A 14,786-nucleotide genomic window follows, 5' to 3' on the forward strand; every position below is an offset into this window, starting at 1 on the left:
GCCAAGACTCATTTTTTCATGCAACTGCCACTCAGTATCTCTCAGAACCGGTGTCCTAAGAAACACAGCAAATACAGATAGACGCTAAAAATGAAGGCCGGACGAGCTGATGATCTGAAGCCGTCAAGTGAGTCAGGGGCATGAAACATACGACCCTCTTCCTAGAAATCAGAGAATCTCAACTGGTCAAAGCTGAATGCAGCCCCTGCTGCCTGCCAGAAACGTGCTTTCCCACTCTCCTCCCCACTCCAAGCCAAACTTGAATTGGAGGCTTGGTCTATTTTTGGTGTCCTGAGCCCAAATCCTGGACCACTCCCAAGGTCACCCAAAGTTTTCCTTGGCTTGACTGCAACTTATTGCTCAGAGCCCTGGGCCTCGTAAGCAGGGACTCAAACAGGAAGGGCAGCAGCGAACCTACCAGCCCGATATCTGACCGGCTCTCCCAGAGGCGCATCAAAGCCACTCTGGCCACATCTTCAAACACCGGGTCACCAGTGAGGCTGCTCAGGGTGGCAAATTCAACAATGAAGGTCCCAATCCCTGCCGTACAGGTGACAGGGGTCTCTCCTGGGTTCACGCCATGAAGTAAGTTCACTGTTCCATATGGCATGCCAGTGGGGGTCTGAAAGGCTGAACAATCGACAAATTATGACCCCGGACAGGAGCAGGGGGATAGGGATAGTTCTGATACACGCCCAAAGCCTGGGACCTTAGCCAGCACTTCCCTCTTTCTCCTGGGTGTCCTGCTAGAGTCTGAGCCAGAGAAAGATAAATGTCATAACTGGAGGGCCCTGAGCAGCCACCCAGCCCAGATGCTGTCAAACACTGCTCTGCATAACCTTGGGTTCCTGCTCGTCATGAGGGGGCAGGGAGCAGGCTGTGCTCCACACACACTCGCTTTAGCTAGAGAGCTTTAGCTATTTTTATTTATTTTACACTACGCCTTCAAAGCCCAGGCAGGTAACTTATTGTGATGCAGGCAGGGTTTAAGCCACAGAAAGTGGTGGGGCTTGTGGCATAATGACAAGAGTAAGCCCCGTTCAAAGCCATTCATAGACTTTTGGCTCACGCCTATAATCCCAGCACTTTGGGTGGCCAAGGCAGGCAGATCACTTGAGGCCAGGAGTTCGAGACCAGCCTGGCCAACATGGTGAAACCCCGTCTCTACTAAAAATACAAAAATTAGGCAAGCGTGGTGGCGCACGCCTGTAATTCTGGCTATCTGGGAGATTGAGGCACGAGAATCGTTTGAACCCAAGAGGCGTGGGCTGCAGTGAGCCGAGATTGCACCACTGCACTCCAGCCTGGGCGACAGAGCGAGACCCTGTCTCAAAATAATAATAATAATAAACAAAGCCATTCATAGACTTTAAATAAAGATCTCTGCTTTAAATAAAGAGTATAGGGGCTAAATTATTTTTAAAGGGAAGCAAAATAGGATATAAACCACTAAACCACGGAAATAGTATGGCCCTCGATTTATAGGTAGGGAAAACCATGCCTGTAAAGAAGTAATTCAGCCACAGGTCACACAGAGAGAGTCAAACAGAGCTGGGATGGGAACGCCTCCCCTTGTGCCCACCCCAGCCCCAGTCCAGTTCTCTGCCCGCCCCACCCAAGTGGCACCCAAGTGCCTTCTGGTTCAAGACGAGAACTGGACAACCAGCCAGAGGCAGAGATTTCCTCTCCGGGCCTAAAGGTCAAACAACTCCAGAGCAGCCTATGCGTCATCAAACTGTGAACAAAGGTGTCGACACTTCCAAGAACCACAGGGTCTAGCAACTGTGTCTGCCACAGACAAGAAACTTGCAATCTGGCAGGCACCAGCGGGAGAGCAAGTCACAACCAGGAAGGGCTCTAAGCAATATTTCAGAAAAAGTCAGGCTGTAATAAAAAGAAGAGGAGTGACAAAATCCTGTTTCTTGACCTTTTTTTATAAAATGACCAATGACCAAAAATAATTAAATTATAAAGGAGGAGCAGCTAGGCAGAGTTTCCAGAGTTTCCTCCAGGGATGAATCACACAGGACACAATGTCTGCAAGGAGACGCTCAAGCCATGAGCCATGAGCCATGAGTGAGACCTGAACCCAGCTCACCCGCTATCCTCAGCTCTCCCCCAAAGGAGAGGCAAGTGCTATGTGAGAAGGATAAAGAGGCTGGGTGTGGTGGCTCACGCCTGTAATCCCAACACTTTGGGAGTCCAAGGCAGGTGGATCACTTGATCCCGGGAGTTCAAGACCAGCCTGGGCAACATGGTGAAACCCCATCTCTACAAAAAAAAATTTAGCCATGCATGGTGGCGTCTGCCTGTAATCCCAGCTACTCAGGAGGCTGAGGTGGGAGAATCAACTGAGCCCAGAAGTTCGAGAGGCTGCAGTGAGCCATGATCACGCCACTGCACTCCAGCCTGGGTGACAGAGCAAGACCCTGTCTGAAAAAAAAAAAAAAAAAAAATTAAGAAAGAAAAGGGATAAATAAGTGAGATAGCCAAGAGGTGATGGAAAGCACAGTGTGACGTGTCTGGGTGTGAACAGTCCTCAGAGCCTCCACCACACCCTGAAGGGAACACAGTGTACAGTTGATGCTACTGAGCCTGGTGTTACTGCCCCACTAGACAAAAACATGGAGGCTTGGCCTGCAGCCCTGGACACAGCTTAGCCACAAAACAAATCCCTCTCGTTTTAAAAGTGTTGGACGTTCTCTAAGCAGTTTCTCCTTCCTGACCTCATTTTAGCCTCTCCAAAACCCGATGTGGTAGGGAGGTAGAAATTATGATTCTCATTTGATAGATGGGGAAACCAAACTGTGGAGAGAGGCCAGACACAGTGGCTCATGCCTGTAATCCCAGCACTTTGGGAGGCCGAGGCAGCCAGATCACTTGAGGTCAGGAGTTTGAGACCAGCCTGATCAACGTGGCGAAACTTCATCTCTACTAAAAAATACAAAAATGAGCTGGGCATGGTGGCAGGCGCCTGTAATCCCAGCTACTCAAGAGGCTGAAGCAAAAGAATTGCTTGAACCCAGGAGGCGGTGGTTACAGTGACTTGAGATTGTGCCACTGCACTCCAGCCTGGGCGACAGAGCAAGACTCCATCACAAACAAACAAACAACAAACTGTGAAGAGAAAGAGTGGCTTGGTCACGATGTTGGCTGGCAGAGCTGAGTCTAGAATCCAGGGCTGCTAATGCTCACACCAACAGCCTTCCCTGGGCCCCTGTTACTCCAGCAGTGTGTGGAATAACTGTAGTACCTGGGAGGGGACAAATGGGCTCATTCAAAATAAGGGTAATGGCCTTCCACCCACCAGGCTGGCCACCTTCAACCATCCCCTGCAAACAATAATGAGGTCAACTCATCCATCTGGGTCAGGGCCCCAGCAGGCCCTTAAAATGCCCAGGACACTCCTGATTTCCATGGTGGGTGCCTGGTGGGTAGAAAGACCAAATACACCTGGTGAGAAATACCAGGAATTAATTCAGCACTGCCACTCTCATCTTCAGCAAGGGAAGCAGGACCTACCGGACTTCGTCTCTGCCCCATCTCTGTGTGGGTCTTACCTGGGAGGAGTTTTCGGGCCGCCTCCTCAGCCATTCTCAGGAGAGGCCCGGAACAGGGCCATCCAGCCTCTACTTCCACCCCAGCCTTCTTGGAGAGCAGATGAGCAGACAGGAGTCCTCCTACCACTACAGATGGCACAGAAAGCAAATGGCACAGTCCAAAGGGAAAGACCAAGGGATCAAGGATCTTTCCCCTGTGCGAGTTAAACATAAACACTCTATTGTGGGGCGCATGTTCTCAGGACCTCCTGAGGCTATTTCACGGGTAAAAACAAACAAACAAAAACCTCACTCTGTTGGGGTGGCTCACTGGGAAGGAGCTAGAGCCACCCAGCGAAAAAAGAGTCCCTTAATCCCACATATTTCTATGGTGTTAAGTTTATGGGGTTTTCTTCTCTTGGTTCATCACAGGAACAGTGGCTATTTTTTGTAAGTCCCTATTGTGTACCAAGCACTAAGTACTACTGCCCCCTCTTCGTATGAAGATACTGAGGTTCCATGAGATAAAGTGACTTGCCCCAGGTCACCCATCTAGTAGGTGGTAGGGCTGAGTATCTTTGATTCCAAAGCCCATGCTCATTCCATTTGTCACTCTGTCTGTCTCCCAGTCACCTGTCATACCTGGGGGGAAGGGGTAATGGTGGTTATTACCTTTATTTTACTAATTTATCTATTTCAACTTATTATGCAATATGTAGAACTTTTTTTTTTTTTTTTTTTTGAGACGGAGTCTCGCTCTGTCACCTAGGCTGGAGTGCAGTGGCGCGATTTCGGCTCACTGCAAGCTCCGCCTCCCAGGTTCACGCCGTTCTCCTGCCTCAGCCTCCCGAGTAGCTGGGACTACAGGAGCTCACCACCATGCCCGGCTAATTTTTTTGTATTTTTTTTGTAGACACGGTGTTTCACTGTGCTAGCCAGGATGGTCTCGATCTCCTGACCTCATGATCCACCTGCCTCAGCCTCCCAAAGTGCTGGGTTTACAGGCATGAGCCACCGCACCCGGCCTACTTAGAACTTTTAAAAAGACACAAAGGTTCTTGGAAATACAGCTAAATAGATATCCTGAGTGGCCCTCTCAATGAAAATAACTGGTGACCCTAAGTTTCAAAATTCCCCTCCTCCCTGCAGAGGGGGAATAGGAGACCAAGGTCAGACCTGCCCCAAGTGGAAGTCTGATAAAAGGTCCCTATGTAGGCCAGGCATGGTGGCTCACATCTGTAATCCCAGCACTTTGGGAGCCGAGGTGGAGATCACGAGGTCAGGAGATGGAGACCATCGCGGCTAAAATGGTGAAACCCTGTCTCTACTAAAAATACAAAATATTAGCTGGGCGTGGTGGCAGGCGCCTGCAGTCCCAGCTACTTGGGAGGCTGAGGCAGAAGAATGGCTTAAACCCAGGAGGTGGAGGTTGCAGTGAGCCAAGATTGCACCACTGCACTCCAGCCTGGGTGACAGAGTGAGACTCCGTCTCAAAAAAAAAAAAAAAGTCTGGGCACGGTGGCTCATGCCTGTAATCCCAGCACTTTGGGAGGCTGAGGCAGGTGGACTGCCTGAGCTCAGGAGTTCGTGACCAGCCTGGTAAACACGGTGAAACCCTGTCTCTATTAAAAATACAAAAAATTAGCCGGGCGTGGCGTTGTGCGCCTGTAGTCCCAGCTACTCGGGAGGCTGAGGCAGGAGAATTGCTTGAACCCAGGAGGCAGAGGTTGCAGTGAGCTGAGATCATGCCATTGCACTCCAGCCTGGGCGACAGAGCGAGACTCCATCTCAAAAAACAAAAAAAAAAGAAAAGAAAGAAAGAAAAGAAATCTACATGTATGTACATTATGGTAAAACTGCAGAACACCAAAGGGAAAAATGATCTCGAATGCAGCCAGAATCCATGTAATAATAATTATTAATGCTGGGTGATGGGCACGTCTGGTTCATTATGCTATTTTCTCTACTTTTATGTTTGAAGTTTTCCATAACAAAAAGTTTTTAAAAGGAGAAGACAGCCAAAGTGAAAACCAAAACAAGATTCTCTACAAATAAATAATAATTACATTGACAGATTACTTATTAACAATAATGAAACCAGAAGATAATGGAAAAATTTTTTAACACAATAAGAGAAAGTAATCATCAACCTAGAACCATACACCCAGCAAAAATATCACTCAAAGGCCAACCAAAGACAGTGGAATAAAGACATTTTCATATAAACAAAAGCTGGGAATGTTTATGAAGCACACACCTGCATTAAAGGAAATTCTAAAGGAAATACTTTAGAGAAAAGGTCTGAGACACGAAAAGAAAAAATAGTCAAAAAAGTGGTAAATAGGCCAGGCACAGTGGCTCACACCTGTAATTCCAGCACTTTGGGAAGCCAAAGCAGGTGGATCACTCAAGATCAGGAGTTTGAGACCAGCCTGGCCAATGTGGTGAAACACCATCTCTACTAAAAATACAAAAATTAGCCTGGTGTGGTGGTGCACACCTGTAATCCCAGCTACTCTGGAGGCTGAGGCAGGAGAATCGTTTAAACCCAGGAGGTGGAGGTGAGCCAAGATCGCGCCACTGCACTCCAGCCTGGGTGGCAGAGTGAGACTCTATTTCAAACCAACAACAACAAAAAAAGTGGTAAATTTATGTGTAAATGCAAAACTTCAACAATATAGAACAAAAATTATAATGTATGGAAGGTTTAAAACAAATAACTAAAATATATAACTGTAGCATATAGGTCAGGATGTTCTCTAAGCCAGGTTTTGCATTATTCAGGAGGAGAACAAAGATTTTCATTAAATTTAGACTTTGATAAGTTATGTTTGTTAAATTTGCTTGGAAAACTATGTAAAAAGCTAGATATTGTGCATAATTTCCATATTAGTAAGAGGAAAATGGAATGGGGGGAAAACAATCTAAAGAAGGCATGAAAAAGGACGGAATAAAGGAACATAAAGAAGATGGCACAGGGCCAGGTGCAGTGGCTCACACCTATAATCCCAGCACTTTGGGAGGCTGAGGGGGGGGGCGGATCACCTGAGGTCAGGAGTTCGAGACTAGCCTGGCCAACATGGTGAAACACCATCTCTACTAAAAATACAAAAATTAGCAGGGCACGGTGGCAGGCACCTGCAATCCCAGCTACATAGGAGGCTGAGACGGGAGAATCACCTGAACCCGGGAGGCAGAGGTTGCAGTAAGCCAAGATTGCACCACTACACTCCCGCCTGGGCGACAGAGTGAGACTCCACCTCAAAAAAAAAAAAAAAAAAAAAAAAAGGCCGGCACAGAGAGCACAATACTGTAGAAATGAGTGCAAATATATCAGTAATTACAGTAAATGTAAATGGATTAAATGTGCCAATTAAAGATTGTCAGAATGGATAAACAAAATATAATACACTATTTGCAAAAGATGTATCTAATCATAAAACTACAGAAAGATGGAAAGGATAGAAAAAGATACATGGGAAAATGTCAACCAAAAGAAAGCTGGTATCACTTATATTCCTATCAGAAATGAAGGTATAAGAATGACCTTCATTTACAGATGACAAACTGGGCTCAGAAGCTGGGAGACACAGCAGCAAGTACAGCCTCAAACTCAGGCCGGATTCCTAAACCAGGATTTTACACCATGTTGTCCCTCTGCTCTCTTCTCTTCTTTAAACTTTTATGGATCGTATGTCTGGAATATAAGTTTCATTGCAGAAAACATACAAAATAATGGGGAAAAATAGAACTCTGCCATCCAGAGGTGACAGCTGTTAAGTGGTCTACAGGTTCGATGCAAATAAGGGCTGTGGTAGCTTCACAAGAATCATTGGAAGTCTGCTAAAAATACTGATTCTAGGACCCAACACAGAGATTCCAATTCATTAGGTTTAGGGTAGAGTCTCAACATCTGAATTTTTTAAAAGGTCCCAAGTGGTTCCTATGGGCTGCCAAGTTTGGAAGATTAATGCCGTAGATTTGCACTGTCCAATACAATAATCACTAACCACATGTGACTACTTAAATTAAATATCATTAAAATTAAATGAAATTAAAAATTCAATTCCATAGTTGTAGTAGATACATTTCAAATGCTCAATAGCTCATGTGGTTCGTGGCTACCATACTGGACAAAACACAGCTATAAAACATTTCCATCACTGCAGAAAATTGGATTGGACAGACAATAAGTTCCAAGAAGGCAAGGATCATATCTTTCTTGTTCATAGCTGTGTGCCTAGTATCAAATACATATTAAAGAGGTGAGTAATCTGGTGTATTTCTTTCCAGTCTTTTAGTCTCCTGCTCACTTTCATATCTGAAACTGATGGGGAAATCCTGAGACTTCCCCACCTCACCCTCCAGGAGGGAAGAAGAGCTCTGTCGGTCAGAGGTTTTGGCCAAGGGTCCTGGCATGGTCAGTCCTTAAAATCCTATTTACCACTTCTTGGTTTACAGAGGCAACTTCACACTCTTTTTTCTTTTAAAGGTCCTAGAGAGCAGCCCTTACCTCGAATGTTTGTTTCAAACACAGAGGCGTTCACATCAATATCAAAGTCCACGCTGTCCTGGAGCACTTCAACCACTCTTTGGAATTCTGAGACATTCCCCAAAATCTGGAAATAAAAAAGAGACCTGACAATGAGGCTCTTACATGCGTGGAGGCAGATTCAGAGTCTGGGATCCTATGTTGATGTGGCCCTTACTAATTCCACTTAAGACCTCCAGTTTCTGTCCTAGGATTGGTGACAGCAGAAGAAAACACTGAGAGCTAGAAATCATCTAGAGACTTCATACTGAGAGACTGGTTAAGTAAATTCCTAGGTCCCAATTAAGAGTCACGATGTCGTCATTTAAATGGACACAATATAAAGAACGCAAACTACACATAGAAGTCTTAGGTTTTTTGTTTCGTTTTTTTGAGACAGAGTCTCGCTCTGCTGCCCAGGGTGGAGTGCAGTGGCGTGATCTTGGCTCACTTCAAACTCCGCCTCCCGGGTTCAAGCGATTCTCCTGCCTCAGCCCCCTGAGTAGCTGGGATTATGCACCACCATGCCCGGCTAATTTTTGTATTTTTAGTAGAGACGGGGTTTCACCATGTTGATCAGGCTGGTCTCAAACTCCTGACCTCGTGATCCACCCGCCTTGGCCTCCCAAAGTGCTGGGATTACAGGTGTGAGCCACCGCACCTGGCCAAAAGTCTTAGTTTGACATTTGCAGTAGATACCAGTTGTCACTTTCAACCTTGTGGAAAACAGAACAGGTTGGTTGGCCCAAAACAAATTCATTCCTACCCTCTTTACCTCATGGCCTCCCACCAGAGGTTGGAAATCCAGAAGCTTTCTCAGCCTCCTTTGCTGCTGCAGTTGATTATGTTACCCAGTCAATTCTGACCCTTGAGAGGTCTACTGGGGGCACTTCTGGGAAGGCTTCTGTTTTCTTAATACCAAGGGACAAACACAGCTAACATGGCTTTTAGTCTCTCTCTTTCTGCCTTGAACTCAGACTCGATTTCTGAAGCAATGGCAGCTATGTGAGACCATGAGGTACTAAGCATTAGAATAAAAGCCAAAACACTAACGATACTAGAATGCAAAGCTACAAAGAGGCTGGTCTCTAATGACACGGTTGAGTAGCTGACCCAATGCTAGAAATTACCTCTAGACTTTCTTTTACTTGAGAAAATAAACCCTCTTTATTTAAACTGTTAGCCAAATGCAATCTCAATCTCTCTTCTTTTGATAGTAACATCTCAATTTACCCTCGAGGAATCACTCTTCCCCGGCAGTCACTCCTGTGGTTTGGGAGAGGCTGATCCCATCCCTCTAGCTGTGGAGTGGGTACTTGACCTGAACCAGTCCAAGTCTTTTTTTTGAGACAGGGTCTTGCTCTGTTACACAGGTTGGAGTGCAGTGGTGTGATCATAGCTCATCACAGCCTCGAACTCTGGGGCTTGAGCAATGTTGGCCTCCCAAAGTGCTGGGATTACAGGCATGAGCCACCACACCTGGCCCTTTTTACCTTTCTAAGCATCAGGTTTCTTTTATATCTTTTTTTTGTTTGTCTGAGACAGGGTTTTACTCTGTTACCCAGACCAGAGTGCAGTGGTGCGATCTCGGCTCACTGCAACCTCTGCCTCCCTGACTCAAACAATCCTCCTACCTCACCCTCCTCCCTAACAAATGGAGCCACAGACATGTGCCATCATGCCTAATTTTTTATATTTTTGGTAGAGACGGGGTTTCACCATATTGCCCAGGCTGGTCTTGAACTCCTGTGTTCAAGCGATCCCGCCGCCTTGGCCTCCCAAAGTGCTGGGATTACAGGCATGAGCCACTGTGCCCATCCCTAAGCATCAGGTTTCTTAGCGATAAGAAGGAGTAAAGGTACTAACCTCAAGAAGTTGTTAGAAGAATTAATACATGTGTGTACTAAGCCCTACAGAAACATACTAACTAGTCACTGATATTATTTCTTTATAATTTTTTTTGAGATGAAGTTTCATTCTTGTCACCCAGGCTGCAGTGCAATGGTGCAATCTCGGCTCACTGCAACCTCCGCCTCCCGGGTTCAGGCAATTCTCCTGCCTCAGCCTCTCCAGTAGCTGGGATAACAGACATGTGCCACTATGCTGGGCTAATTTTTTGTATTTTAATAGAGATGGAGTTTCACCATATTGGCCAGGCTGGTCTCAAACCCCTGACTTCAAGTGATCTGCCTGCCTCGGCCTTCCAAAGTGCTGGGATTACAGGTGTGAGCCACCATGCTCAGCCTGATACCCTTCTATTATCATTGAACATGGCCACTAGAATGTAAGCCTCTGAAAACAGGAGATGTCAAAGTCTCTGTATCCCCCATAGAGCTATGCAAGCCTATCACAATTCTCCGTACATAACAGGTCCTCTATAAATGTTTGCTAAATAAATGAATCTGCATAAGTTGTAGTTCGTTTTTCCCCTATCTAGCTAGGCAACCACAGCCGGACGCTTCAGAATCATGAGATGCAAATAAAAGGCCTAGGAGAGGAATTCATTTTTCACCCACAGTCACGCTGCCAAAAGAGGAAGGATGTTGGTTATGTAACAGTGGAAAGGAAAAGAAACAGACGAGATACTTACCAGCAAGGTGTCCAGTGCATCAATTAGAGTCAGAGAAAAACTGCAAAAGGACAGAAATCCCAGCCACTTAGTAAGAAAATCAAATACCAGATATTATGGCTGCCCTAGATCTGATCCCCCTAAAACTAAATGAGGCAAAGTAATGCCTCTGCCTGTCCCACTTACAGTCACAACAGAGAAACCACAGTGAAAATCGCAGGTATTCTCTGACCCACTTAATGCACCTGGGAGGGTTGGCTGATGTAGCTCAACTGTAATTAAATACATCACCTATAGTCTGGCATTCTCCTCTACCATTGGGAGGCAGTATAAGATTGCAGCTTAAAGCACAGGCCTTTCACCAATTTTCACGTCTAGGAATTTAACTCACAGTGAACAGCTGTTTGAGAGTGTTCATGGCAGTATTGCTTAGAACAGCAAGAGGCTGGAAAGAACCCAACTGTCCACCCATTAATGGGTGATTAAACTGTGTTATAAACAGTGCAAAACTATGAAGTTATCAAAAAGATTGTTATCAAGACTTCTATGTGCTGATGGAAAGACATTCGAATTGTTTTTAATGAAAAAGTCAGGGTGGTTTAGTATGTTTCCATCTGTTTCAAAAAGACATGCTGACAGAAAGCAGATAGCAATTGTTAGGGTCAGTGGTGGTGCAGGGATGAACTATAAAGGGCCACAAGGGAACTTTTTAAAGTGACAGAAGTGTTTCATATCTTGACTGTGACGGTGGTCACTTCAAACGAGTGTAGGCTGGGCACGGTGGCTCATGCCTGTAATCCGCCAGCACTTTGGGAGGCCTAGGTGGGTGGATCACCTGAGGTCAGGAGTTCAAGACCAGCCTGGCCAAATGACAAAACCCGGTCTCCACAAAAAAATTAGCCGGGTGTGGTGGTGGGCTCCTGTAATCCCAACTACTTGGGAGGCTGAGGCAGGAGAATCGCTTGAAGCCAGGAGGCGGAGGTTGTAGTGAGCCAAGATCACGCCATTGCACTCCAGCCTGGGTAACAAGAGCGAAACTCCATCTCAAAAAAAAAAAAGAGTGTATTTTATTATACGTAAATTATGCCTTTAAGAAGTTCATTTTAAAAAGATACACATACACACATCTATATATATAATGGTATAAACCAAGAATATTTCTGGACAGATACAAAGGAAAGTTAATAGTTGGAATTCTAGGGTATGGGAGATATTTATTGTATATAATTTTTTACCACTTGAATTTGCCATTTGTATTTACTTTGTTTCAACTTAAAAAAATAAAAACCATCACAAGTTTTGAGTTTACTTAATTTCTCCCGACCTTAGCACATTCGTGTGTAAAACAGGGATAATGGCACCTAACTCATAGGGGTATTAAGATACTGAGCTGAGATCTGAATGACAAGCAGCAGCCAGTGATGGGAGGAAAACGGGGAGAGTGTATTTCAGGCACGGGGCACACCAACTACAAAGACTTAAGTTTTAGGAGTGTCACACTCCTTCCTGGATCTGAATGCCCACCTACATAATGAAAGGGGTGGGTTTTCTAATTCTTGGAGCCCTTCCACGGTATCTTGTTACTCCAGAAATTGCCTATGTCCCCACAGCTGATGCCTGTTACTGCTGGGGCTGAGCCCAGCGATCCAGCCCACCCGGCTAATCCAGGACTTTTTTTTCACTGCGAGAGGCTAAGTGGATCCTGGAGGTGATAGTAAGAATTGCGGGGAGCGCGGCTCTAGCTCAGCTGGGAGCTTTCTGGTGCCGGTGAGGAGACCATGAAGCCACCAGCCCCAGCTGACCCGCCCGCCGAGGCCCAGAGAGTCAGACCCTGGCCGCCCCTTGCCCCTCCGCTCGCACTACCTGCCCCAGGTGTCGTGCCCGTCACAGGTGAGAGGTCGCAGCTCATCGAAGGGAAAGGCATTCTCCAGGTAGCTGTCGTAGGCGTGGTAGAACATGGCCTTGACTCGCTCCCTGGGTGGGGGACGAGAAATCAGGCATGGGGCAAGAACACAACAACAAGCGGGGGAAGAACAAGATACAGGGCGGAAAGTGGGAATCACTAGCTGATTTCTCCCTGGGACCTAGCGGCTGGGTCGGAGCAAGTCGGGGTCTGGGATGGACGGAAAGGGAAAGGACCCGGTTCGCGCTTCCCATTCCCCAACTGCGAAAGGGCGGGAACCTGGCCTCCTTCACCTGTAGTGGGCGGGATCTGGCGCGGAGCCGTCGGGACCTGGCGCACCATGGTGCAGAGGCAGCAGCGCGCACAGGAGGCCAAGCGGGATGAGCAGCCGGAAAGGCATAGAGCTCGTGTCCTCTCAGCGCCCCCGCAGCAGCAGCAGCCACTGCAACCAGCTCATCCTGGGAGCTGCTGCGGGTTCTTCCGGGGATCCGCGCCACTGCGCCTGCGCGCTGAGAAATCAGCCTCTCACTTCCGGACTACAAGCCCCAGAATGCAATGGGCAGTGAAACGCGGCCGAAGAGCAACTTCGGATATACGGTTTCCGCAACACTGATCAACGTGTCTTAAAGTCAGTGGCTGTTGTTACTACTGTTATTAATTAATGTTTTAATAATAACAGCTAGCATGTATTGAGCACTTATTGTGTACTAGTACTGTACGGAGCATTTAAAATGCATTCTCTCATTTTTTTCAACAACCTTATTAAGTATGAAGGCAGGGTAAGCATGAGAAATGTTCAGCCTTTACTATTATTATCTAGCAGGACGAGCCGCAGACAAAACTCCTCAGACACCGGGTTAAAGAAGGAAGGAGCTTTATTCGGCCGGGAGCGTCAGCTGACTCACTTCTCAAAAACGGAGCTCCCCGAGTGAGCAATTCCTGTCCCTTTTAAGAGCTTACAACTCTAAGGGGGTCCGCGTGAGAGGGTCGTGATTGATTGAGCAAGCAGGGGGTACGTGACTGATTACCGGTGCACCGGTAATCAGAACGGAACAGAACAGGATAGGGATTTTCACAATGCTTTTCCATACAATGTCTGGAATCTATAGATAATATAACCGGTTAGGTCAGGGGTCGATCTTTAATTACCAGGCCTGGAATGCAGCGCGGGGCTGTCTGACTACTGATTTCACTTCTGTCTTTCTTTTAACTCCTGCATTTTCTTTGAGGCAGAAATTGGGCATAAGACAATATGAGGGGTGGTCTGCTCCCTTATTTAGGGATATTGAGTTTCCCAAACCAGTTACTTGTTGATTGTATAAGATACAACTCACATTTATTTGTCCAAAACTTCAATTTTTTTTTTTTTAAACCTCTTGCATTTTCCGATGCTGTCACTCTTGAGGTTTCCTGAAATCCCGTCAGTTCTAGGAATTCATGACATTTCTCTCCTCCCAATTTGGGATGTGGTTACACAATCATGGTCCCTTCAGTCTCCATCTCAAACCGGAAGCTTACCCCATCAGCCCTGTAGAATGTCTTAGGTAAGAATGAATACTCTGGTTGGGCGCGGTGGCTCACGCCTGTAATCCCAACATTTTGGGAGGCTGAGGTGCATGGATCACCTCAGGTTAAGAGATAGAGACCAACCTGGCCAACATGGTGAAACCCCGTCTTTACTAAAAATACAAAAATTAGCCAGGGGTGGTGGCGGGTGCCTGTAATCCCAGCTACTCGGAAGGCTGAGGCCGGAGAATCGCTTGAAACCGGAAGGCGGAGGTTGCAGTGAGCGAGGATCGCGCCACTCCACTCCAGCCTGGGCAAAACAGCAAAACTCCATATCAAAAAAAAAAAAAAAAAAAAAAAAGATGAATGACTACCCTAGGGCACTATAGCTTTCAGGAGGTTTATGATCCATTTCTCCATTTCCCTTATTCCCAAGTTTCTAAAATTTGGTCAGCACCTTAGACCACAGCAACACCCATGACTTTGGTCAGTGTGACATGCGGTAGAACCAACCCTGGATTTGAAGTCAGATCTAGGATCCAGTTAATTACAACTCTGTCACTCATCTATAACCAGTGTATGTGACCCTCTCCTTCTCTGGGGCTAGCATCCTTGTCTATAAATAATGAGGAGTTTGAACAAATGGATCTTTGAGATCCTTTTCGGTCGAGCTTTCTATGATTCTAGGATTGGCTATCTCCTATTTGCTGAAAAAGTCAGATGGAAGTGATAGCTCAG

General features: G+C 46.4%; 1 protein-coding gene across 1 annotated transcript in view; it reads right to left on the bottom strand.

The window, feature by feature from the left end:
* The window catches only part of EDEM2 (ER degradation enhancing alpha-mannosidase like protein 2), a 33,352-nt gene extending 18,973 nt beyond the window's left edge, over positions 1-14,379 (bottom strand). Inside the window, exons 1-6 of the mRNA XM_514601.5 lie at positions 12,836-14,379; positions 12,503-12,613; positions 10,661-10,700; positions 8,053-8,158; positions 3,561-3,686; positions 419-630 (exon numbers count right to left, since the gene is read on the bottom strand). Coding sequence (XP_514601.1) covers positions 419-630; positions 3,561-3,686; positions 8,053-8,158; positions 10,661-10,700; positions 12,503-12,613; positions 12,836-12,942 — 702 coding nt within the window. The 5' untranslated portion in view covers positions 12,943-14,379. The remainder of the gene's footprint in view (positions 1-418; positions 631-3,560; positions 3,687-8,052; positions 8,159-10,660; positions 10,701-12,502; positions 12,614-12,835) is intronic.
* Positions 14,380-14,786: the final 407 nt, after the last annotated feature.

This window comes from Pan troglodytes, chromosome 21 (assembly GCF_028858775.2).
Source record: "Pan troglodytes isolate AG18354 chromosome 21, NHGRI_mPanTro3-v2.0_pri, whole genome shotgun sequence".
NCBI classification, from domain to species: domain Eukaryota; kingdom Metazoa; phylum Chordata; class Mammalia; order Primates; family Hominidae; genus Pan; species Pan troglodytes.